The sequence below is a fragment of the Otolemur garnettii genome, unplaced genomic scaffold, assembly GCF_000181295.1.
Source record: "Otolemur garnettii isolate 467f Iridium unplaced genomic scaffold, OtoGar3 scaffold00015, whole genome shotgun sequence".
Taxonomy (NCBI): Eukaryota; Metazoa; Chordata; class Mammalia; order Primates; family Galagidae; genus Otolemur; species Otolemur garnettii.
In genome coordinates this window covers 17,117,765-17,141,793 of record NW_003852410.1, presented here as the reverse complement: position 1 = coordinate 17,141,793, position 24,029 = coordinate 17,117,765, and the positions used below count along the sequence as shown (strand labels likewise).

Sequence of the window (24,029 nt, the reverse complement as noted above, 5' to 3'; positions counted from 1 at the left end):
CCCCAGCCAAAAACTGCAAACCCCCCCCCCCAAAAAAAAAAAACCAAACAAAAAAAAAACCCAAACTAACCTCTATTGGTAGGAAAGAGGAACTGGTTAAAATGGTTAAGATGCCAAATTTTATGTTTTTTAAATATATGTGTGTATGTATACATATATATAAACACAGACTAAATTCCAGTAGTAGATTCCTTTGGCCAGGGAACAAAGTATCCCTTACTTAATTTATACCAAAATCTTCAGTAAATTGATTCATATAGTTACCGTTTTCTTTTCTTTCCCATCTTGATTCAGTTCCTTAAATTCACTTACTTGAACTCTTGTCTGCAATATTTAGAGTATGCCTATGTCCCACCCATTTAAACTCCCCACTGATTTTTGAATACCCAGTATTTTGCCATTCTGATAAAGGTTTCTATGCTGGACTCTCCTCTCCCTCATTGATCCTTGGTGACTTCCGTGGAACTATTCTGCTTCTAACTTGGTATATCCCATGGGACAGAATATACTTGTCTGCAGTCAGAAACCGAGGATGGACATAGCAAAACACTCGGGGGAACTTGTACTAGGGAATCTATAAATATACCCAAAGACATGTCTTTTTATAGTTTTTACATTTTTACAACATTTATAATATTTCACTGTTCTAGCAGCATTGATTAGCAATGGCCCAGTCATCTCAAAAGAACGTTGCTGTGAGGGGGGCCATTTTGCTAGTGATGTCAAGAGGGTAACTGAGCATGCGTAGCAGATTGTAAAATTGGCATAATTTTATAAAATCATTGCTTTTTTTCTTTTTGCAATCATGAAGACATTTGAAGTCATCTGACCCAATCTGGTACCCAGTGCATTCACCTTTGCTTGTGTATCTTCATATTCCCTACAAAAAATTTAGGCAGCAGGCTTCTTGGAAAACTCCCATGAAAGATCTGCCCTCCCTCACTAGGGAAGCAATAAAGTATAATGGTTAGGGTTTGGAGATTTATAACCAGATGTGGGTCCAAATCCTAAGTCTGTCATTCGCTCCGTGACCTTGCCTGTTACCTCAGTTTCTTAAAGTCCTTTGTTTCCCCATCTGCAAAATGGGACTATTAAATATACTTACATCACATGGTCATTTCACCTGACAAAGTATGTATTGAGCCTTGGCAACCTAAGTGGTACTCAATAATATTGTCTAGATTAAGTGTAATATATTAATTATAACATCAAATAATTTTAATAGTATTTGTTTATTCAATTGATATTCATTGAGCACTATACTTTGTCAAGTTTTATGTTAGAATAACATGATAATCAAGACATTATTGATATCTGGATTATCAATTATCTGACTGTTTTAAAGATTGATTTAGCATTTATTAGTAGACCTAGTCGGTGACCAGTGCTGAGTGAGGTGCTGTGGCTGCAAAGGTGGGTAAGGTATGCTTCCTGTTGTCATGGGGCTTACCAGGCTAGAAGCAGGAGAAGGGTAATTCAGGAACAGAGAGACCATCTCAAGGGAATTTCCAAATAGGAAAGATCCCCTGGGCAGAGTTGAATTAATATCCAGCCAAGACTAGATGCAGTGGCTCACACCTATAATCCCAGGACTTTGGGAGGCTAAGATGGGAAGATCAATTGAGTTCAAGACCAGTCTGAGCCAGAGTGAGATCTCATCTTGGCAAAAAATAGAAAGATTAAACTAGGTTGGCATTGTGATGGGTGCCTGTAGTCCCATCATACTCAGGAGGCTGAGGCACGAGGATCTCTTGAGCCCAAGAGTTTGAGGTTGCTATGAGTTATGATGCCACGGCATTCTAGCATGGGGCAACAGAGTGAGACTCTGTCTCAAAAAAAATAGAAAAAATACCCAGGAATGGTGGTATAAGCCTGTAATCTCAGCTACTCAGGAGGCTGAGGTGAGAAGATTGCTTGTGTCTAGGAATTTGAGGTAGCAGTGAGCTATGATGAGGCCATTGCACTCCAGGTGGGAATGACAGAGCAAGACTTTGTCTCAAAAAAAAAAAAAAAAAAGGAAAGAAAGAAAATCATCACTCAGAAAGGAGTACACACAGAAGCTACCCTCAGAAGTCACTGACTTTATCCCAGTATCTATTTCTTTTCTCTATTCTCGTGCTTTAAAAAGCTAAATTTTGCCCCTTTGAGGTCTTATACAACAAAACTACTTCAACATTTTCTTATTTGGGGAGAGACAATATAACTTCAGTGTTAGAAGCATACACCCTGAACTGGATATCTGAGAACATGAGTGAGTTATTTGACCTTTCTGCCTCAGTTTCCTTGTTTGCAAAATGGGGCTCACAGTAGCATCTACTACAATAGAATTAACATGCAAATTATAAGAGGTCACTCTTATAATGAAAAACCTTATAAATAAATGAAAAACATTTCAAACAGTTCAGCCCCAAGGAGCTCCCACTAAAGGTTAGGAACCAGCACTCACTCTTGATAAACTTGTATTTTAGCTATCAAAATTAAGTAAAATCCTGCTATAATCTATTAATGTTTTAACTTTTTTCCCACAGTTAAGTTTAACTTAAATGTCTTCATGTTAGGCTTTTCTGTCTTTTATTTGATTCTTTGAAATGCTTTATTTCAAGTTATCTACTTTAAAAAAACAAGTGGAAGGAACACTTAGAGAGGAAACTATCCTAAGGGAATTGAAGTCTAGAAATAACTATTCTGAGAACACAGGGCCCTCTTGTACCATCACAAACAATGAATAGAAGTCCCAGTTTACTTGTGTTAACAGTGCTCAATTGATAGTCAGAGAAGGGGGCCATCCAGAAAGAAAAAATCATAACATTTTGCAGTTATCATTGACTTGGAAAAATATTCATTTTGGTGGAGCGCCACATTGGAGAAATCAGCTCCGACCCCAGCTGGGGCACAGACCAGGCAGGCTTACCTTCTCTTTATTTGCCCTAATTGGACTGTAGCCTTTCATCTGCCCACTACACAACTTGTCTTCTGGAAGTGAAATCTTGTCCATCAGGTTAACGTGCTGGGTAAAAACCCAGAAAAGGATGCAAAATATCTGTGTTAATAGAAGATATCTTTTCTTCTTTCTGGGCTCCAAAGGTGTTACTTTGACCTAATTGTGATGCTAATTGTATTTATAGGTGAATTCTCTAACTCAGAAGAGCCACAGAATCCTTTCTTTAAAATGCATAATTAGGAGATTGGCTTTTAATTAGGAAGCCATACTATTCTAACCAACCTTCCTTTTAGTAGCATCAACAAATAAATTAGTACAACAGACATATGCCCCCGTTAGGACACAGTGGCACTGCTGCCATTTGGGATGGAGAAGTGTTTATTGTGAGGAACTGCCCTGTGCATTAGAACCTTTAGCAGTAACCCCGGGCTTCCATCCATTAGAGGCCAGCAGTACCTACCCCCAGGTGTGACAACCAAAGATGTCTTCAGATAAACTGGATGTGATCTCCACTAGAAACCCTGATTTGGGATAATGAGTGTTTGTTCACCTCGGCCCTGCAGATTCCCCGATTTCCGTACTTTGATTTGTATTGCAATCATGGTAAAATTTGTATTTTGCAATTTGCATTGCAATCGGGGAAAATTGGTCTAATGGTTGACTGTGTATAGGCAGTCCCTGAATTACAAACATCCAACCAACATATGGCTTGCACTTAAGTAACAGATAAATGTACCTGTTTCTATTTACACACAAGTTTAACTTAACAGTGAATCTATGGAACCCATCTCATTTGTAACCCAGGATCTGCCCGTACTTAGTAATTAACATAGCCTGTAGTTTTCTTGATCAAACTGAAAATAGCTTGACTGTCCAGACTGTCCTGTGTACTTTCTAGTAGTTATAATACCGTATTATTATAGTAGCTACCACTTCGTGATAACTGAAGTAGAGGCACTGTGTCTCACTTGCTATATTTCCATCAATTCTGATAAACCCCTGTGATATGAATGACAGGGACGTTAAGCCACAGAGAGTTTAGAAAACTTGCCTAATATCACACAACAGGTCAGGAACAGAGGCAGGATTGGTATTTGGGTCTTTGACTTCTACATACAGGCTGTTCACCTCTGTATTATTGTCATAATTTGTATATTGCAGTGTCCACATCTGATGAGTGAGCACTGAGTAGTTCTTTCCGTGGTCTACTTGGAGATGAGTTAAAAATTGTAGTCTCTAACTAGTTGATATCAGCATGTTGACACTGCTGCCCAGTATTCCTATTGAAATGTGACATGGGCCTCCTACCAAAATCCTCGATTCAGCCGTGGTAACAACCGTGGCTTTTCCTTATGTAAAAATCAAATAAAAATATACGCAACGTGCCATTCTAGTTCTATGTCTGGCCCAAAGTAGATGATCCCCAGCAAAATATTCCTGCATGTCCAAAGCAGCCCACTCCTAATCAGCAAATATTGGGAAAGCAGCCTATGCAGGAAATGTTTAAAGCAGATAGAGCACTTTAAGCTACTTCGTGGACTGGAAGTAACAATGTCTGACCTCCACAGCGTGGCTGATGAAGCACCTTCTCACAGAGAGCTTTGTTCCTCTCCCTCACTGGTCAGCACTGCCCTGCTGGCAGTCCACACTCATCACGGCCATGCTCTCTGTGGTTTCTCACCTCTCCCAATCCATTTCTCTCTAGGCTCCCCTCCAACCCCCATCTACTCTCTTTCCCATACTGTATGTCCTTTTTTTTCTCTTTATAATAGTTAGAAAATCTGTTCTTGCTCCAGAACAGCTCAAAAGTAGATGTCTGTTCAATGTAGGTCCATTGATGACTTAGAGATTTATACCACTTGCTGTTATCTATCCCTAACAAATAATCATAATAACACAATTGCATGTTTTATATACAGTTTGCATATGGAAACAATATATAAGAGGGTGCCTTAAAAAGTGTGCATACTTTAAGAAAGAAAAAACTGTATTAAAATTGTAATACTCAAAATATACTGATACCAAAAGATGAAACCAAGTCATATTGAGCACCTCTTGTAATTCAGATGTCAAACATGACTTGAGTATTACAGATTTAATACAGTTTTTTCCCTTTCTTAAAACATGTATACATTTTTTGGTACCATCTGTATATATGATTTGCATTTCTAGAACTATGGGAATAATTTTGTTTTGTAAGTTTATTACTTTGAATTTTCAAGTCACATTCTTGGTTTATTTGAACCCAACAGTTCTCCTCAAATCTGAAACTCTAGGAAGACAGAGAATAAAGCCTTGGCATCCAGAAAGGTTACCAGAATCACAGCAGCTTTATAAGTTTTGTCTCTCTGGCCCTTTGCAGTGCTGTGTTGAAACACGTGAGCGCCTTTCACTTTGTATTAAATTGGACAAGAATAAAACTGAATACACACAGAGCAAGGTTGACCCAGAGGAGGTGACCTATTTCAAATAAAGCCACTTAGTGAAATGACAGCTAATAATCAAAGTCACTTTTTATCAGTTCCTTAGTTAAAAGGCTTTGAGATGTGGTTCAAGGGCATTTTCTATGACCATGATGTCTACTTTATTTTTTTGCATGTGTGTTGGGGCTGTGTGTTTTATGCACGCACTATAAATACTGCCTTGACACAAGAGCAGAGCAGGGAGTGGGGGCTGCAGGTGCGTCTGTCTCTCCTGCCTCACCCCCCATTCTCATAGAGCCCATCTCAGATTTGCCTGTGGGAGGCATCTTATCCACATACACCCTCACCCCGTCTCTTTAGCTAGGGCTTCAGTTCATAGAATATACATTTAGAAGCCATCCTAGGAATAGATGCAAATGGTTACCAGTGAGGGGGAGCACATTTGGTTCTATTTTTATTTCATCTGCATGTTCATTTGAGAGGATGAAATGTACTCTGTTGAGGACAGTCTTTACTCAGTACTGCTTGATCTCTAAAAACTGTAGTCACATTTCAGGGCTTTCTGAATATACTTTTGTCTGGCGTAGAGCAAAATTCAGAGTGAAATCAAGAAAGAGAAGGGCTTAGTGACATAACGTCTTACCCTGTGTTCATGGTTATAGAAAGTGGGAAATGGTTAGATGGTTGTAGTGGAAGTTGTAAGGTCACTTAACTATTTCTTCATAGTTAATTATTTCAAACTTCATTTCATGGCAGGGGAAGAAGAATCACCTTGGACCTCTTCTATAAAAATGGGCACATAAAACTCCTGCAACTAACCCGTTATAAGGAAATATACAATAGAACAGAACGACATTGTGAAATGTTGGGGCAGGGAATGAATTCAGTACTTTAAAACATCCAATTCACAACTAGAGGAAAAACTCTTCAGCAAGCTTGGGAAGCCCGATTTCTGTTATTCTTGTAAAGTCTTTGGGCTCCCTCTTGTGGCTTTATGGAAAATTTCAATTACAAGGAAACTAGCCTTTTCTCTTTAGTAATAAGGAAGTAATTTCTTTTCCAATAAGAAAACATGTTTTATTGCTTTTCTTTATAAAAGAAAGAGAGAGAAGAAGGGAATTAGGACTAAAGGGAAGGAAGAACATTTGACTTTGATGGAAAAAACTAATTTAGTGAAAAAGGCCATCTCACATAGAATCCTATTTTATGATAATAGTCAACATTTACTAAACATCTACTATATCCTACTAGTTGTACCAGATAATACATTTGACAGATTATCCATTGTCTCTGTGCTCAAAACATAACCCCATTAGAAGGTAGTATAACCATATCGTGGTGTGAGACTATCCTTTCCTCTCTTAAAGGGAACCAGCTAAGCAAACCATACAGCTCTGATTATCTGTGAGTGAATGAAAAAAAAACTATCTCATTTTTTAAATTAAAAAACATTTTTTTATCAAATCATTTTTCTTAAATGAAACCTGTAATAGGATGTGTGTTTTATCTGAAACACTTTCTAATTGTTCAATAATTCTGTTGTTGTTTCTCTCTCTTTAGTTACCTGTCTCGGGAAACTTGATTGACCTTTATGGAAACCAAGGCTTGCCACCCCCAGGCCTCACCATCAGCAACTCCTGTCCAGCCAACCTTCCCAACATAAAAAGGGAGCTCACAGGTAAAAACCCAGCAAATGTTCCTCCTACTGTAGAATTTCTGTCCACTTCTGAATTAGACAAAGTCCATCACTATAGATAGAGTTCAGATTATATCCAACTCATGGACTTTTTAAGGTCTCTGCAACAGTAAAAACATCGTGCAATATATTTCAAGATGCAGGATTTATACTTGCAAATCCTGATTTCCAGTGTCACTTGAGAGATCAGCAATCAGGGCCACCATACTTCATGTCACCAATCACTGTGTCTATGGCTTCTGGCTCCTTTGGGTTGGGGGTAGCAGGTAACATGTTCAGCTGTGTCTTCCCCACCCCCCAACCTGACGTTTATGTTTCTTGGCCAATTCTTGAGAGGCATTTGGGTTGGAGAAACCTGGTCTGAATTTCCCTTTGACACAAATTTGAGCCTGCAGCTGAGATGTAAGAATGTTATCTCCTACATCTTCCAATTCCTCCTGTTATTTTTGCTATATCTTCTTTGTTACACAGAAGAAAAAATAAATTATAAAATGGAGGCATGGGTATTGTTTGTTCTTGAGGCAAGTATGAAATTACCTGTTTCACCACTTTGTTTAATGCTTTAGGGGAGGAATTTGTCAGAAACTATATTGAAACTGGCATCCCACTGTGGTGAATTTTTTGGCCCTCACCTCCCTCCCCCCCCATTTTATTGTTTGGTTCTCAAATTCTGCAAGATTAGGATGAACAGACTGAGAATACAGAATATGCATTTGGTAGAGGAAATTCCTGTTCTATTCAAGGATGCCTTTTAAAAAAATTATATCAGAAAGTTGTAGCAGAAAAAAGACATTTAATAAAAAGTCATTGATTTAGGTTAAAAAAGGTAATTGGTTAATAAGTAAAAACCATCCCAAACCAAAAAAGGAGTAGTTAACCTGCCGGAGGGAAAAGTACTGTGAGACAATGATAACAAGACGCTTAAGAGTCGCTGAAGTAGAGGGTGTGTGAGGCACAGCAGCCTCATGTTCTGTGTAAAAAAGAAAAAATAGAAAATGATTTAGATTGACCATCACAATCGAAAGAATTCAGCTTCTGAGTTATATATGTACACACACAGTCATACATATGCATATATACATACATATGTGCATATATATACATATGTAACACTCATATAATAAATATATGTGTGTATATATATGCTTCAGCGGCTATAAGTTATGCTAAAGAGATGTCTATTTTGAGATAAAATTCTAAGTTATGATAGTATAATGCTGAAGATACCGCTTTAGAAAAGAAAATAGAGCTTTCTGAATCCCAGGATTGATCAAACAACATGTTTACTTTTTTAACAATTTTATTTTGTTTTTCTTTCTATAAGGCCAAAAGTAATCTCTTACCACAGAGAGCTCACAGGAATTGTTATGCAAATAGAATTTTCCAAATGGGGGTGTCACCAAATGCCTCTGTATGCTATTCCTATTTTTGTTTTTATAGAACTCAAACTGGAAAATAGTTGCTCATAAGAGCCATTAAGTGATTTTGGTATAGTCGGTTTTGACTGAGTCTGGTCCCAGTTTCTGAAAAAATGAGTTCATTTCTATGAACTGGTCAGAGGACGGAGAGACCCAGTTTGGGAGCTTTTCTGTGTGATTCTCATGTCACTGTGTCACAAAGGCATTTCAGAAAGACTGAAAAGTTCTATGGCCTACAAAGAAAAATTGACTCCTGATAATAGAGTATCAACAGCAAATTTCCACAGTTTTCTTCTTCTTTATTTTATTCTTCTTGGTACCTGTGTATGTTTACATTGTTTCTGGGAAGCTGAGTTTTTGCATAGTATAAATAAAGGGTGCCAAAAAAAATGAGTGCATATCGTTTTTTAAGATTTAAAAACGTTTTTTATCCTTTCCTTAAGAAAGGAAAAAAACTGTATAAAAACTGTAATAGTCCAGGGACATTTGACTTCTGCATTTACAAGAGATACTCTGTTATACAAGATTAACAAACATTATCTGTGTATGTTGAGTATTAGAATTTTAATGCAGTTTTTTTCCTTTCTTGAAATGTGTATACATGGTTTTGACACCCTCTGTATTTGTAATATAGTGCTTTTTAAAGCTCAAGCTTTTAACAAGACATCATTTAAAAAGCCATGTTTTTACTCAGAGTCAGATCAGACCAGCTTCCCTAAGGTTAGGGCATGAGAAGTTTTGCAGTTGATGTGGTTGTGCCCCTCGAACAGTTCCAGTTTCTAATGACTTCATTCATGTGCACAGCGTGTATTTTTCCCACAGAGTCTGAAGCAAGAGCATTGGCTAAAGAGAGGCAAAAAAAAGACAATCACAACTTGAGTAAGTTGATTTTATTTACGCTCATGACATCGGGTGTTGGATTGAATGTTCTCCCATACATCTAAAAGGTTTCCAGAAATTTTGCAGGAAAATCGATTTCTGTAGCTATTAAATGTACTTTATGGGAAAAATTGTCTTTCAGAGAAACCAGGGTGTATGTTTTTCTCCACTTTTATTGCAAATCAAATGGAACTTCGTGTATATATTTGTTTTCAGTTTCTGAAGTTTTATTTTTCTTGTTTGTAGTAGTGGGGGGGTTGATTTTGTTTTTTTTAGTGAGAGGGAGACTCCCCAACTACCCAATTATAAATATCACTCACACTGGAACTTATTAACAGAAGGGGATCATGGGATCACCTTCTCCAGTGAGATTTGAAAGAAAAAAAAGCGAGAAAGAAACAGTTCTGAAGGGGACTAGTGGATGAGGTAGCCTCCTAAATTTCTGACTTTACCTGAGACTTAAGGAAGAAAATCTTATAACATTTAAAATATTTTATTTTTATTTAATTTATTCTTGATCAAACCTTTAAGCTTTCTCCTATGAAAACGTAAGTTTTTGTGTAATATAAGCAAGGTAAGAGTGGCTACGAGGCAAAATACAATAACAATAAAAGGATTAGGTTTGGAAATAGTTTGTGTGTGAATTTCTTAACCTCATATCCTCTTTTTTCCTGAACTGACTTTTGAGAATATAAGTTATAACATAGATGCTTTCTCTTTATAAAAATGATAAAGGCCAAAGTTCTCTTTTAATTCCCAGATATATGCACGTTTGTTTTAATTTGGTGTTTCTCTTCCTCACCTTCTTCTATGTATTTAAGAATATACACACAGAAAATAAATAAGTAGCAGGGTTTTGTGTATGTTTTAACACAAACTGTATCATGTTGCCCACATTCCCTTGGCTTGCTTTTTACTGAACAGTATGTTCTGAAGATCTTTTACTGTTAGAAATATAGATATATTTTCTTTTTAGAAAATGATTGTATAGTATTCCATGGTCTGAGGGTATGATTTTAGTAATTTTCCTGCTTCTCAGTGTTCACACTGCTCCTAGTTTTTTTTCTGTTATAAACAATGCCGCCCTGACCATTCTTATACCTGCTATTTGTATAGAGGTTGTTTGTCTAGGTTCGTGTTCCTGAGAAATGGATTTCCCTGAGGCCTGGCTGGTGTAGGTTTTTAATTTAGGAGCTACTGACCTCCCCAGTTTTCACATCTGGTATGACAGCTGACATCTTTTCCTTATGCTTTAACCAAAAGATAGGGACTGATTTTGGCCTTCTCCAGCTTCCAAGAGATATTCCAAAATCTCTAAGATATTTCTTCTTTTAAAACACCTTAGAAATAAGATAATTTCTTGTTATCTAAAACTTTACTTAATCGAGATGTGGAAAACTAAGTCGGATCTTGTCAAAAACAATAGACACCTTCAATGAGGCAACTGAACTTCCAAGTTCAGGGTCGTCAGTAAAATGCAAACCTGATTATGTCAAACTCAGAGGGCTCTAAAACAATCTAAAAGTCTCCTCTAACCGTCGGAAATGAATATTCAAGATGAGGTTGTCCCTTGACCTAGCTCTTCCTCTTCTATGAATTTGTTTTGGAGGAATATTTGCCAAAATGTGTTACATGTTCATTTTCCTGCTTGTTCTTTCCACTGTTTGTTGAGCTCCCTTTTTGTATGAGGCATTTCTTAAAATAATGTGAACCAGACAATGACCTTCCCACCCGTAGGAGCTTGCCTGTGACCCAGGGATTGCCTACCATTTATTACTGAGTGAGAAGCAAGCAGTGGATTAATATGTAAAATACCCCCATTGTGTAAGAAGAGCCCACTGGACGGGAGTGTGCTCCTGTGTGTGTGTGTTCTATGCATGTATGTGTGCGTGGGACAGGATCTTCCATCACCCGCCATCAAGGACAGTTTCCTCAGGAATGCAGATGTTGGGTGATGTAAAGAATTGGCTTTGGCTTGGCGCCCATAGCACAGTGGTTATAGCACTAGCCACATATACTGAGGCTGGCAGGTTCGAACCTGGCCAAGGCCAGCTAAGCAAAAATGACAACTGCAACAACAAAAAAAAAGCCAGGCGTTGGGGTAGGCTCCTATAGTCCCAGCTAATTGGGAGGCTGAGGCAAGACAATTGCTTAAGCCCAGGAGTTGGAGGTTGCTGTGAGCTGTGATGCCATGGCACTCTACCCAGGGGGAGAGCTTAAGACTCTGCCTCAAAAAAAAAAAAAAAAAAAGAATTGGCTTTTATCTTTATACATGTTTATGTTTTTTGAAAATTTTTACCAGCACATACCACCTTAATAATAAATAACTGGGGAGGGAAGTCACTGAACTAAAAATAAAATGTACATCTCAATGTTGACAGGGAAGGATGTCAACAAGATGTGTGGAGCGGAAAAGGAGAGAGGTGGAATATGGATGGTTAGTGTTACTTTGCTTGGAATGTATCATTCTTTATTCACCCTGTATATGTTGAGGGCCTACAATGCGGTAGGCACACAGGGGTCTTTGGATGCAACTGAATAAACACAATAAATAAATGAATGAAATATGTGACTATTAGGCTGCAGAACGTTCTCGGAGGAGAAAAAGGGCAGGCGAGGGGATTTTGTGTCAGCGTGGACACAGGAGTTGGTAGAGCCATTTCAAAGAAGATGATTAGGGAAGTCGCTTAGGTAAACTTGTCACTACCTGAGGGAGATGAGGGCCGGTCATTCAGGCATCCACAGAGAGAGAGTTCCAGAGCAGCTGTGCATCCGCAGTTGGGGAGTGTGTCTGGCACGGTTGAGGAATAGCAAGGAGCTGATGGGGCTAAAGAAGAGGAACTGGGTGTATCACAAGGGGAGGTGGGTCAGAGTGGGAGAGTAGAAAATGAGGCGGTCAGGGCAGGAGCTCACCAGAGCCTCGAAGGATGCCTTGGGGAGGCTTTTCTCCAGAACAGCGGTTTTCTCACCCTTCCTAATGCTGCAGTGGATTTTCATTGTTAAAAAGGAGTTGAGAACCACTGCTCTAGAAGTACTAGGTGATAGGAAAGTTTTAAGCCAAGCGTTGACATGCTCTGATTTACATTTTAATTGATTTAACAGAATCGCTCTAGATGCTGGAGATTAGACCAAAGTGGGGAGGAACCAGGCAGCGGGGGGAGGTAGAGATGCCCGTTAGGAGGGTTGAATACGCCGAGCAAAGGATGGCAGTGGCATCTTGGGTAGCAGCGGAAGTTGGATGTGGACAAATTCTGGAAATATTATGAAGGCAGAGCCAACCGATTTGATAATGGATCCGATGTGGGATGTGAGAGGGAGAGAGGCTCCGTATTGAATGGAAGGCCGTAGAACAGCTAGAGGGATGTAGTTACCATGGAGGGCGATGAGGCGCTGTTAAGCCTGGAGATGGAGCAGGTTAGAGTGGGAACAATCAGGAGCTCACATTGGGACGACCTCCGTGTGCAGACGGTGAACAGTCAGGTGTATGAATCTGGAGTTCCAGGGGGATGTCTGGGCTGGAAGTGGAAGTTGAGAGTCATCAGTATATCTGTGGTTTTCAACCCGTGAGACTAAACGAGGTCACCAGGAAGCAAATGTTGTCAAGAAGAGATCCATCACGTGTGTGTTTATTTTCAAGGCATAAAAATAGTCATAAAGGATATATAAGAAACTTAGTAGTGGATTACATAGGAGAATTTTATTTCACTTGATGTATTTCAGTATTGTTTGAATTTTTATGATTATTGTGTGCCTGGAAAAAAATAGAAAAAAGCCCTGCCTCAGAGTCTTGGAAGTGCTTAGTGGTTCAGTAATCCCCAAATTCATTCTTCAGAACCATCGACCATCACTTATGGTTTCTGTTTTATAGAGGTCTAATGATAAGACTTAGTATTATATAAAACCGATTTAATCATTGGAATAATTTCTCAGCCAGGATATACTGCAATACATGTTGAAAGTAGTGAACAAAATTATTTAATTAAGTGTACAGAATGTTATGGGTCAAATATAAGTATATATTGTGGTATGTAAAGTAAAAAATATATATATATATATTGGCAAGGCATAGTAGTGGCTCATGCTTGTAATCCCAGCACTAGGAAGCTGAGGAGGGAGGATCACTTGAGGATAGGAGTTTGAGACCAGCCAGGCAACACAGGGAGAAGCCATCTCTACAAAAAACTAAAAAAACTTAGCAGGGCACAGTGGGACACATGTAGTCCTAGCTACTCCGTAGGTGAGATAGGAAGACTACTTGAGCCCAGGCGTTGAAGGCTATAGTGTGCTGTGATCTCATGACTGCAGTCCAGCCAAGGTGATAGAGAAAGACTCTTGTCCTTAAGGGGGGGAAAAAAAGGTGAAATATTAACAACTTTAATCCAAGTTTTGAAACTTTACATTGTTTGGCATGTAGTTGCTATGCTACATAAGTTAGAAACCTTTATTATCTCCTATGCTGTACTATGTCATCCTCCCTGAAGAAGATGATGATTTAGTTGAATTTACAACTGGATTTATAAAATGGGAATGCTGTGAAGGTGCATAGCATAGGTGAAATGCTAAACTTAGGTGCTAGGGCTGTGCCGTCCGGTCGGCAGCCCCTCACTCCACCTGCCCCTGCTGAGCCCTTGAGATAGAGTGGGTCCAAACTGCCATGTGCTATAAGTGTCAAATACGTGCTGGGTTCTGAAAACTTAGTATGAAGAAAAGAATGTTAATCTGATTGTCTAACTTTCTGTATTGATTTCTTGTTGAAATTATACTATTTTGGATATCATGAATTTAACAAACTGTTGAAGTTAATTTCACTCTTTTTTACTTTTTTAATATGGCTACTAGGAAATTTAAACTTACATGCATAAACTTGCATTCTATTTTTATTGGGTAGCACTGAACTAAAGCAAGGGCTTTTGTGTGGCCCATAAGTGAAGAAAGTGTTTTTATATTTCTTCAATGGTTAAAAAAAAGTTAGAATAATATTTTGTAACAAGTGAAAATTATATGGAATGTACTTTTCAGCATTACAAGTATGCTCCGATGCTTTCGTTTGCAGACTTACTGTGCAAAAAATTGTACTCAGTTGTTATTTTTAAAATTTTTTTCACTAAAAATGTGTAGAAATTTGATTTCTCTCCGTTTATGCAAGTACCTATATAATATCCTCAATTTTACTACTTGGGCAGCAGAACCAAGTACTCATCATCCAGCCCTTTGGAAAGTTCGCTGACTCCTGCTCTATAGGGTCTGCTATAAGTTTGGGCTGTTTACCACTTCTTGCTGGATGTCCTTGCCGAGTCCCTCCTATCGGTATCTCCAAGGCAGTTTTGTCATTTTTAACTGAGGCCAGTAACTCTGATTTCAGTGTTAGAAGAGCAAATGAGAAATTGTATTTCTAAGGGATTTGTCAATGATAAAGTTCTTTACAAAAGTAGCTCATTTTTTAATTGCTTTAACCTCAGTCTTAAAAACATGGGAAAAACAGGGGAAAAGGTAGGCTCAAGTGTCTGTGGTCCTGACCTGGTGAATTAACATGCATATGCCTTTAATGAGATACGCTGAGTGCATTGTGGCACTGTTACTAATAGCCTTTCCCTGTGCTCTTTTCTTGAAGTCGAACGAAGAAGAAGATTTAACATAAATGACCGCATTAAAGAACTAGGTACTTTGATTCCCAAGTCAAATGACCCGTGAGTACAATTGCATATTAATCTGCATCATATATTTTTCGTACCTTAATGTTTTTTCCTATGTTGCAAAAAATGCAGTTATAAAAACGAGAGTAAAGAAGTCTCCCCCTCCCTTTGGTTTCATTCCTAAGTGCTTCTGAAACCTTGCTTTTGGTTAGTCTCATTAAACTAAAATTTCAACAGAAGTGCAGTGAATTGCATAAAAGGATTGTTGGACATGAGATGGTTCGTTTTGAGTGTGAGGAGATGCCTTTCTGAAATCTCTGCGATCTTGGCGAACAAATACGGAGCTCCTAAAACCAATTTCTTTTAGCAGTTCATGCAGTACAGAGATTCCAGCAGCTCTTAAAGCGAGATTTGTTGACTGTTTGCTCTTCAGCTTGCTTAGGGTATCTCATAGGCACTGATGAACAACTGTGGGAGACTTTAATTGACCTTTTTGTCTGTTTAGTGATATCCAACAGACAAAAAGGTCAATTGTTCTAATGAAAACTTGCATGCTCTTTGTATGTTTTACCAACCTAGGTGGGAAGAAGTAATGCTTAATCCTCTTAGTAAGTACAGGTCAGCTAATCTGAATTTTGCTTTTGGTCTCTGTCTGTCCGCCCTTTCAGGGATAACAGCTGTAAAGATAATTTTCTCAAGTCTTTTCTGCCAGCCTTACAGTTGCCTGTAACATCAGTGAAATAGGACAACAAACACACGAATTTATCCATTAGAAATTGGCCCATTTGAAGAAAAGGGCTAGACAGTGTATACATTTTATTGGCCCCACAGGCATTCTATAAAATTAGCCTTTGAACATGACCTTTTAGCTACCTAATAAAATGTAAAGATGAAATCAAGCATTATTCATGCAAGGCTTATTAGATTTGCTATTCACATTATTGTTGGAGAATTTGTAACAAAATAAAATAAAACCATTACCTATCGTGAGGTGGTTTTGATGAATGTGCAAGCACAATTCCATCTTCCACATTTTGCTTTCCTGGGTTTCAAGGAAAGGCATTTTCAAACCCGAAACATTCAAATTCTCAGTTCTGCAGCACAAATTTCTCCTACTAAAGGGCTGTGACCTTCATTTCCTATAGTCAGTCTTGCATGATAGTTGAAATTGAATTCCCATTTTCCTGTTCTTTATCAGCTTTCACTTTTTAGCATATTCTTTTAAACTGTAGCATGTGAATCTCTTTAGTAACATATTATGAAATTATGGGACTGCAGTGAAAGCCTCTATTTGCATATCTCCTCTCTCCATTGTACTAGAATACTTGTGTGTTTATAATCTGAACCGATAATGATCTTTAATTGTAGGCATTGTTTCAAGATAAAACAGACTATAAGCTATATGCTGGTTTTCCCACACCAGGTTTCTAGAATGTACCTCGGGGCTGCTATAGAGATACACAGTCTCACTGATAAGTTCACTGCCCCATATCCTTTCTTCCCCTAGAGCAAGTGTGCTTTTGTTGATTTTATATATTAGAGATCTATGTATACTTCTATATGTGAAAAGAGTCCCTCTCATTACCAAGAAAAAAAAGGAGGTGGAAAATGCCTTCTTTAAGCCCAGAAGCATAATTGGGTCTCACAAGGAAGCAAAATGCAAAATAAATGGTTGAAGTAATTGTTTCTTAAAAACTGGGTGGCTGCTTGAATGTTTGGTTACTGGTTTCTCACCTTGCTGGCCTGCGTAAGGCATCATTCATCATAATTGCATCTCTCTTTTGCAGCTGCTAATGTTACTGTTACTTTGATTTTAGCTCTCAACATGAAGTCCCTGGGCTTACCCTGGGATCTCAGGGCACTTCCCTGGGTTGCCGTCTTTGGTGCTCAGACTCCGGGGATCAACCCCAGGGAATTCTCTGGGGCCGGCATCTGTCCCTCTCCTGGGAGAACTTCTGTTATTGTTCTTCACCTCACTCAGATGAGGATCAATTACCTAGCGGCTTGTTTTAATGGCCCTCCCTTCTCAGCTCCACCTGGTACTTCCGATCTGCTTTTAGCAGCTGCAGGTGTTGGGGTAGATGGTTCTCTGTAGGTCAAATTGTTTTTGTTTTCATCATCATAATTGTCATCATTATGATGAATATTGTCTATAAAAAGGTTCAGATTAGTTTAAAGCAATATTATAGTTCATTCTTTATTATTTTCTGGAGTGCTTTAAATTTTTTAGCTACATTTTAATGGTGTCCTTAATTTTCTCATATATGAGTGTATTAGAGCCAGACTGATTAAGAGCTGAGAAGCACCAAGTGCAGGTTGCCTGGGTTAGAATTCCAGAACAGTTCCCTACTGGGTGTCTGACCTGGGGTCGGATGTTTGCATTCTTGTGCCTCACTGTTCTCATCTGTTAAAAAAAAAGGATATCAGAATTATCCTATCTGGTCTAGTTGTTTTGAGGACTCAGTCACACAAGAGGAACTGTGGTGCAGAGCAGTGGTTCTCAACCTTCCTGATGCTTGCAGCCCTTTAATACAGTTCCTGTGGGTGGCGACCCGCAAGTTGAGAACCACTGGTATAGAGGTTTAGAACAGGGGATCTAAAGCCAGGTTCTCAAAGCTTCCTGGTTCTGCCACTTCCTAGCTCTGCGACCTTGGGCAAATTGATTAACCTCTCTGTGCCTTAGTTTCCAATCAGTAAAATGCAGATTGTATTAGTACCCATGGAGATTGTTATGATTAAGTGAATTGTAGAACACTTTAAAAAGTACCCAAAACACAGAAACTGCTACTGAAAGATTGCTATTATAAATATTAACAGAGTGCCTGCTCCCTTACTTGACTTGTGTTTTAAACCATTCAAAGCACATATGTATGAAGTACCTCCTTTGTCCCAATATCCTATGTCTGAGGCTGCTTATACATGTGTAATATCATTTTGTAGAAGAGGAAATGGATACAGAGAGAGGTTAGATAATCTGCCTCTGATAATTCATGATAGAAAAATCTAAGGATGCCACTTTTATGTCATGAACTATCAAGTAGTGAGATCTTATAATTTTTTTTTACCATAGCTTGTTCTGTGTGAGTAAACTTTTATAGTCCTAGAAACCCATAACCATTTAATATAATATTTAAGAGTATCTACTTGGTAATCAAAGTCCTAACTCCACTATATAGTAGCTCTGTGACCTAGGACAAGTTGAATTGCCTCTGCTCCAACATATACCCAGTACCTTCACCTTGACAGTGCCGGTCTGGGTTAAGTGAGATAATGTATACAAAAAGGATGGACAGCGTTCTGTATGTGGCAAGCACTCAGTGGGGGTTTTATTAATTTGTAATTGTTACTGCATCTTTAGAAATTGAATGCTTTGAACATTAAATTTCACTGAGCCTCAAATCCTAAAATAATTGATTTTCCTTCATTTTTATCACAGAGACATGCGCTGGAACAAGGGAACCATTTTAAAAGCATCCGTGGACTACATCCGAAAGTTGCAACGAGAACAGCAACGTGCCAAAGAACTTGAAAACCGACAGAAGAAGCTGGAGCATGCCAATCGGCATTTGCTGCTCAGAATACAGGTACGTGACGTGTGTTGTGTGAAGTTCACATGTGATACTGACTTCAAGGTGGAGAAAGAAAAATATAATGAGCCATGAGGGACTGGCTTACACAATCCTAATATAGTTAATCCTTGCACGTATTACTTGTGGATTCTGTGTTTGTGAATTGGCCTAACCTTAAACTCAACATTTGTGGTTCGTTCCTGGTCATCCTCAGATATGTGCTGATTGGCAAAGTTGAGTCGCCCATTGTGCTCATTTCCAGTTGAGTTTGAACAGCTCTGCCTGACGTGGGCGCCTTGCTTTCTTGTTTCAGCTCTCGTATTAGAAACAAGTGTTCTTTCAGGGTCTGTAAGTGTCATGTTTGCTGATTTCAGCAACTGAAAATGACTTAAAATGACTCCCCCAAGCATAGTGCTAAAGTGCTGGCTAGTGTTCCTATGGGCAAGAAGGACCTGGAGTGCCTTACGGAGAAAACACAGGTGTTAAATAAGCTTCATTCAGGTATGAGTTACACAGTGTCCCCCCAAAATGTACACACATTTAAAGAAAGGAAAAAAATGTATTAAAACTGTAACACTTCATATTTCCTGATAGCGTTTATTATCTTATACGTTGTCTCCTGTATCTCTTTTGATTGTAGAAGGCAAATGTGACTTAAGTATTACAATTTTAATACAGTTTATTTTTCCTTTCTTAAAATATGTGTACATTTCTTGGCACCCTTTATAGCACCTGTGGGTATCATTTCAATGTTAATGAATCAACAATGTATCTTCAATAAGGTGATAAGCAGAAACAAGGCTAAGTGTTGGGATCAGAGGCTCTCCGGACCCTAACCTTGGATTTCCCCTGGGAACTTCCATATGCCCTCATCCGGGGCTCATAGTGACTTTGTAGAACATAGCGTAACGAACGTTGGCTGTATGCATTAAATTATTTTTAAAAGCCTTAGTATTTGCAGGGTGGGGGAAGCAGTCAGTGGTTGATAGGGAACTTGGGGACATCCAGAGGATGTTATATAATAAGAATGATATACTTCTCAGAAATAATAATAATGATATAATTCTCAGATAGTAGATTTATACTGCCTGTATCTCAAACTACACACGTTTAGAAGGAGACACACTTTACTGATGTGTGCCATTCCTTTGCCATCCTGTTGATGAGTATATGCAGCAGTCAGCAGGGTAAGCAGGAGATGGGGTCCCCCTCAGTGTCAGCTCCTGGTACCTCATAAGGAGCTCAGCTTTTCATGCTGAGTGCAAGGACACAACTTCCCCTGAAATTGACCTCAAAAACTGACTCTTTTTTGAACAAAGGGTTTGCAAGGGTAATTTTAGCTTACTTGCTGACTTTGAATGCCACCTATCTGTAAGAGTCAGCGTCACTGCACCTTCTTGAGTAGATGGGACAACACGCAGAGATCACTGTGTTTCACCCCGTGGTGTCTGTCCGGGACGTTGAACAGTTTGAGCAGAGCAGTTCCTTTATAATAATATTCTTCATTCTTCTGAATACTCCGCAGCACTTAGATTTCCACATCTCTTCTCTCACTCACTACAGTGATCCCAGCCATGGGACAGGGGGGCAGAAGGTGACCCTTCTCTAGAATTGCCTTTTAGAATTTGGGTAGTGAAGTAGAGGTCGTATGTAATTGAACATCCTCCTGTCCCTTCCCCCTCATCCTCTTTGTATTTTGTTGTTTTATGTTCTGTCTCTTCAATAAGTGTTCATAGATATTTAATCTCTTGATCTTAGTATATTCATTTATACGAGCAGCTTATACTAATGTGTCATTTTCTTATACAAGTATTAACTATTTTGAAAAAGAAGCTAGGTTTTGTTTTATTTTAGGGTTCCAAACATGTATATTCATGTGAAATCCGAATATTGTGAAATATATGCATTGGAAATTCCATGGTGACAATATCTTGGTTTTCTTCCAGTGCTGGTGTAAGGCAGCCCTTAGAACTTTTGCGTATCATAGAAAACATTATTAATTAGGAAAGCTCTGTGGTGCAGTGAAGCTAGAGTTCTCCAGATGAGATGTATCACCTTTTTTAGAAATTTAAGTGATACTCTAATCAGCTGATAAACATTTTAAATTAAGCAACAAAGGACAGAGTAAGATGTTTGCCTGTCTTACTCCAATGTTATCATTATGTCTTAAATGACTGACTGCGGGTGTGCAGGGGCTGTTCTTATCAGCACGTTGGTGTAGACTGACAGGTGCCCATGTTTTCAGCTTGGGCCTAAGGGCTTCTTTTCATTTTCGCTCTAAGTGATGCATGCAGAAATGTTCAAGGAAGAAAGAGCATGAAGTCTTAATATCAGTTGAACTGCCATTTTGTTAAACAGCCCAGGGCTTTAAACTGATGCCTGAAGAGACTCGTATTTCTGGAGATTGTGTAAAGAAACTTGCAGATACTTGTGTGACCTCTCAAACTTTTAGCTCTTCCTTGGACTACACACAAAGCAAAATCTTTCAGAAGCAGCAGCCTTTAATATAGACCAAACATGACTTTTCAGGCATATTTATTCCTAGGCTTTTGGGCAAAAGTTGAAAGGCCACATCATGTGGAGAGTACCTCCCCTGTCTGACAAGACAAGGGGACTTGCTTCAAATGTATGTCTCAGTATCACGTCTCATCATATCCAAGCATGGAAAGGATGACATTGGAAGGCAGAAGTAGAACACTTACCAGGGGCCATCTGGGAATCTCTGTGGTTCATTTTAGGAATGGCCAGGGGAGAGAGCTTTCTTGAAAGGCTTTTTGAAATAAGGTACCAGAGGAAGTCACCGGGATTTAGGAAGTTTACTAACTCATGCTGTTGTAGCAAAGTACTACCACCTGGCTGGTTTAAACAGCAGGAAGTTATTTTCTCACAATTCTGGAGCCAGTGTACCCAGGTCAAGATACCAGCAGCCTCTCTCCTTGGCTTAGAGAGAGCCAGCCTCTCCCTATACCTCCACAAGGTCTTCCCTTTCTGTGTGCCTGTGTCTCAATCTCCTTTTCTTAGAAGGACCCCAGTCCTCTCAAAGGGGGCCCACCCATCTGACCAGATTTTACCTTAGTAACCTCTCTAAAGGCCTTTCTCCAAATACCATCACATTCCAAGTTCCTGGGGGTTAAGTCTTCAATGTATAAATTTTTGTGGGAACACAATTCAACCCGTAATGGGAAGGTATGTGAAAAAAGTAAAGGAAGAAATTATTCATCTTATAGATGAGAACTTACTTGTTGAATTAAAAAAAATAATAATTTCCTTTTGTCCTGGTGAGATGGCTAAATGGTGCCTCTAAAACTTTAGCGACTTTTTAGGACCTTGACAGCTTTTGCCATCACTATCCAAACTTGTTAAACTCATGGTGCCCTTAGTGACTTCGCAGCCTCTTCCCTGCATCCATGGATTAGAAGAAATACCTGTCATTTTTTGTTAGACGCAAACAACTAGGTTCTAACAATGTAGTAGCCATTTGAAAAAAAAAAAATAGAATATATAAATTGAAAGAAATATATCATTACTTACAAACAAGACGTGTGTGTCTGTTGAGTAGCACGCAATTCCTAAAGCCTCTATCGTCCTGGGTACCACCACACTTACTTCCCATTCCACAATGATGCTCGTATGGTACTTTTTTTTTTTTAATCTCAGCAACTGCAAAAGCCTAACTTTGCAATGATAGGATGTGATCATCAAAAAGTATGTAGAACAATCTAATGCTGAAATTGACTTTAGTAGTCTTCGAGGCAGTATCGCTGTCTTTCCCGTGAAATTTTAAAACATCCCTCATGCCCTGTGAATTCATCGCAGCATCCCTGGGAACTCCAGTTCACAATTCAGTGAGCATGAAACTGTATTACTATTTATTTAATATTTTCCTTTTATCAGCTCATATTTAAAAATTTTATTTTTATATTTTTAAGCTTATCCTCATTATGAATATGAATATCTGAGAGAGAGAGACTATCTCTATTTTTAATACATAGTACAATCCACAAAACACCTAAAAATTCATTTCTGTACCAGTGGCACCTCTACGATCCTTTAGGAAATACAGTTTATTAATTTAAAAGAGCAAAATGCTTTTATTTTGGGAATTTGCTGTCTTCTCTCTTAGTGTCTGATTTTCTTTAATAGACTACTTTTTAGAGCAGTTGTGTGTTCATAGTAAAATTGAGGGGAAGCTACAGATATCTCTCCATGGACCTCCTGTCTCCACCTATGCAGCTCCCCCAGTACCAAAATCCGTCCCCGCCAGAGTGGTACATTCGTCACACTCGGTGAACTCAGTGTTGACATTTTATCATCCTCCAAAATCCACAGTTACATTGTACATTTTATGGGTCTGGGCCAGAGTATAATGCCCTCCCTCCACCGCGGTGGGATCGTGCGCACTGGCTGTGCAGTACCCAGCAGGCACACGTGACCTGTTCGTAAGTAATGCTGTATTTCTTTACGTTTGCACTGTCATCAAAATCCTCTGTGCTCTGCCAATTTCAGCGTCTGATTTTTACTTTTATTACAGGAACTCGAAATGCAGGCTCGCGCCCACGGACTTTCCCTTATTCCGTCCACGGGTCTCTGCTCTCCAGATTTGGTGAATCGGATCATCAAGCAAGAGCCGGTTCTGGAGAACTGCAACCAAGACCTCCTTCAGCATCACGCAGACCTGACGTGCACGACCACTCTTGATCTCACGGATGGCACCATCACCTTCAACAACAGCCTCGGGCCCGGGACCGAGGGCAGCCAGGCCTACGGCGTCCCCACGAAAATGGGATCCAAACTGGAAGACATCCTGATGGACGATACGCTGTCTCCGGTTGGCGTAACTGACCCTCTCCTTTCGTCAGTGTCCCCCGGAGCTTCCAAAACCAGCAGCCGGAGGAGCAGCATGAGCATGGAAGAGGCCGAGCACCCCTGTTAGCACCGCCCGCTCGCGCCGCGGACTGCTGCCTCTCTTGATTAGTGGATTTCACAATTTACCTGGAAGGGGTTTTCTTGATAATTTTACTTTAATATGAAAAAATTTTTTTTCATGCTTTATCCATAGCCCAAGATATATTTTATTTTTAGAATTTTGTGAAACAGACTTGTATATTCTATTTTACAACTACAATTGCCTCCAAAGTATTGTACAGCGAGTGTGCAGTATCTGTGAACTGAATCCACTGCAGACTTCAGTTTTCTGAGCAAGAGGATTTTGCATCAGAGAAATGTCTGTCCATTTTTATTCAGGGGAAACTTGATTTGAGATTTTTATGCCTGTGACTTCCTTGGAAATGAAATGTAATGTTTAATTGAAAGAATGTAAAAAGCAACCAAAAAAAAAAAAAAAAAAAAGAAAGAAAGAAAGAAAAGAAAAAAAGCAAGAGGAAGAAAAATCTAGTTTGCCATTACTCAACATATATACATGCACACATGCCTCTATTTGCTTATAGTTACCAAAATGATATGAATGAGT

General features: G+C 39.0%; 1 protein-coding gene across 2 annotated transcripts in view; it reads left to right on the top strand.

Moving 5' to 3' along the window:
• MITF (melanogenesis associated transcription factor) overlaps nucleotides 1-23,893 on the top strand; it is a 95,169-nt gene extending 71,276 nt beyond the window's left edge. Inside the window, exons 6-10 of one of the 2 annotated variants that reach the window (XM_003785505.3) lie at nucleotides 6,925-7,042; nucleotides 9,301-9,357; nucleotides 14,969-15,044; nucleotides 18,427-18,574; nucleotides 23,091-23,893. In XM_003785505.3, the coding sequence (XP_003785553.1) occupies nucleotides 6,925-7,042; nucleotides 9,301-9,357; nucleotides 14,969-15,044; nucleotides 18,427-18,574; nucleotides 23,091-23,492 (801 nt within the window). In that variant the 3' untranslated portion in view covers nucleotides 23,493-23,893. Of the gene's footprint in view, nucleotides 1-6,924; nucleotides 7,043-9,282; nucleotides 9,358-14,968; nucleotides 15,045-18,426; nucleotides 18,575-23,090 lie in introns of both variants that reach the window. The other variant, XM_023510683.1, reaches the window with a different exon arrangement.
• The last annotated feature ends 136 nt before the right edge of the window (nucleotides 23,894-24,029 follow it).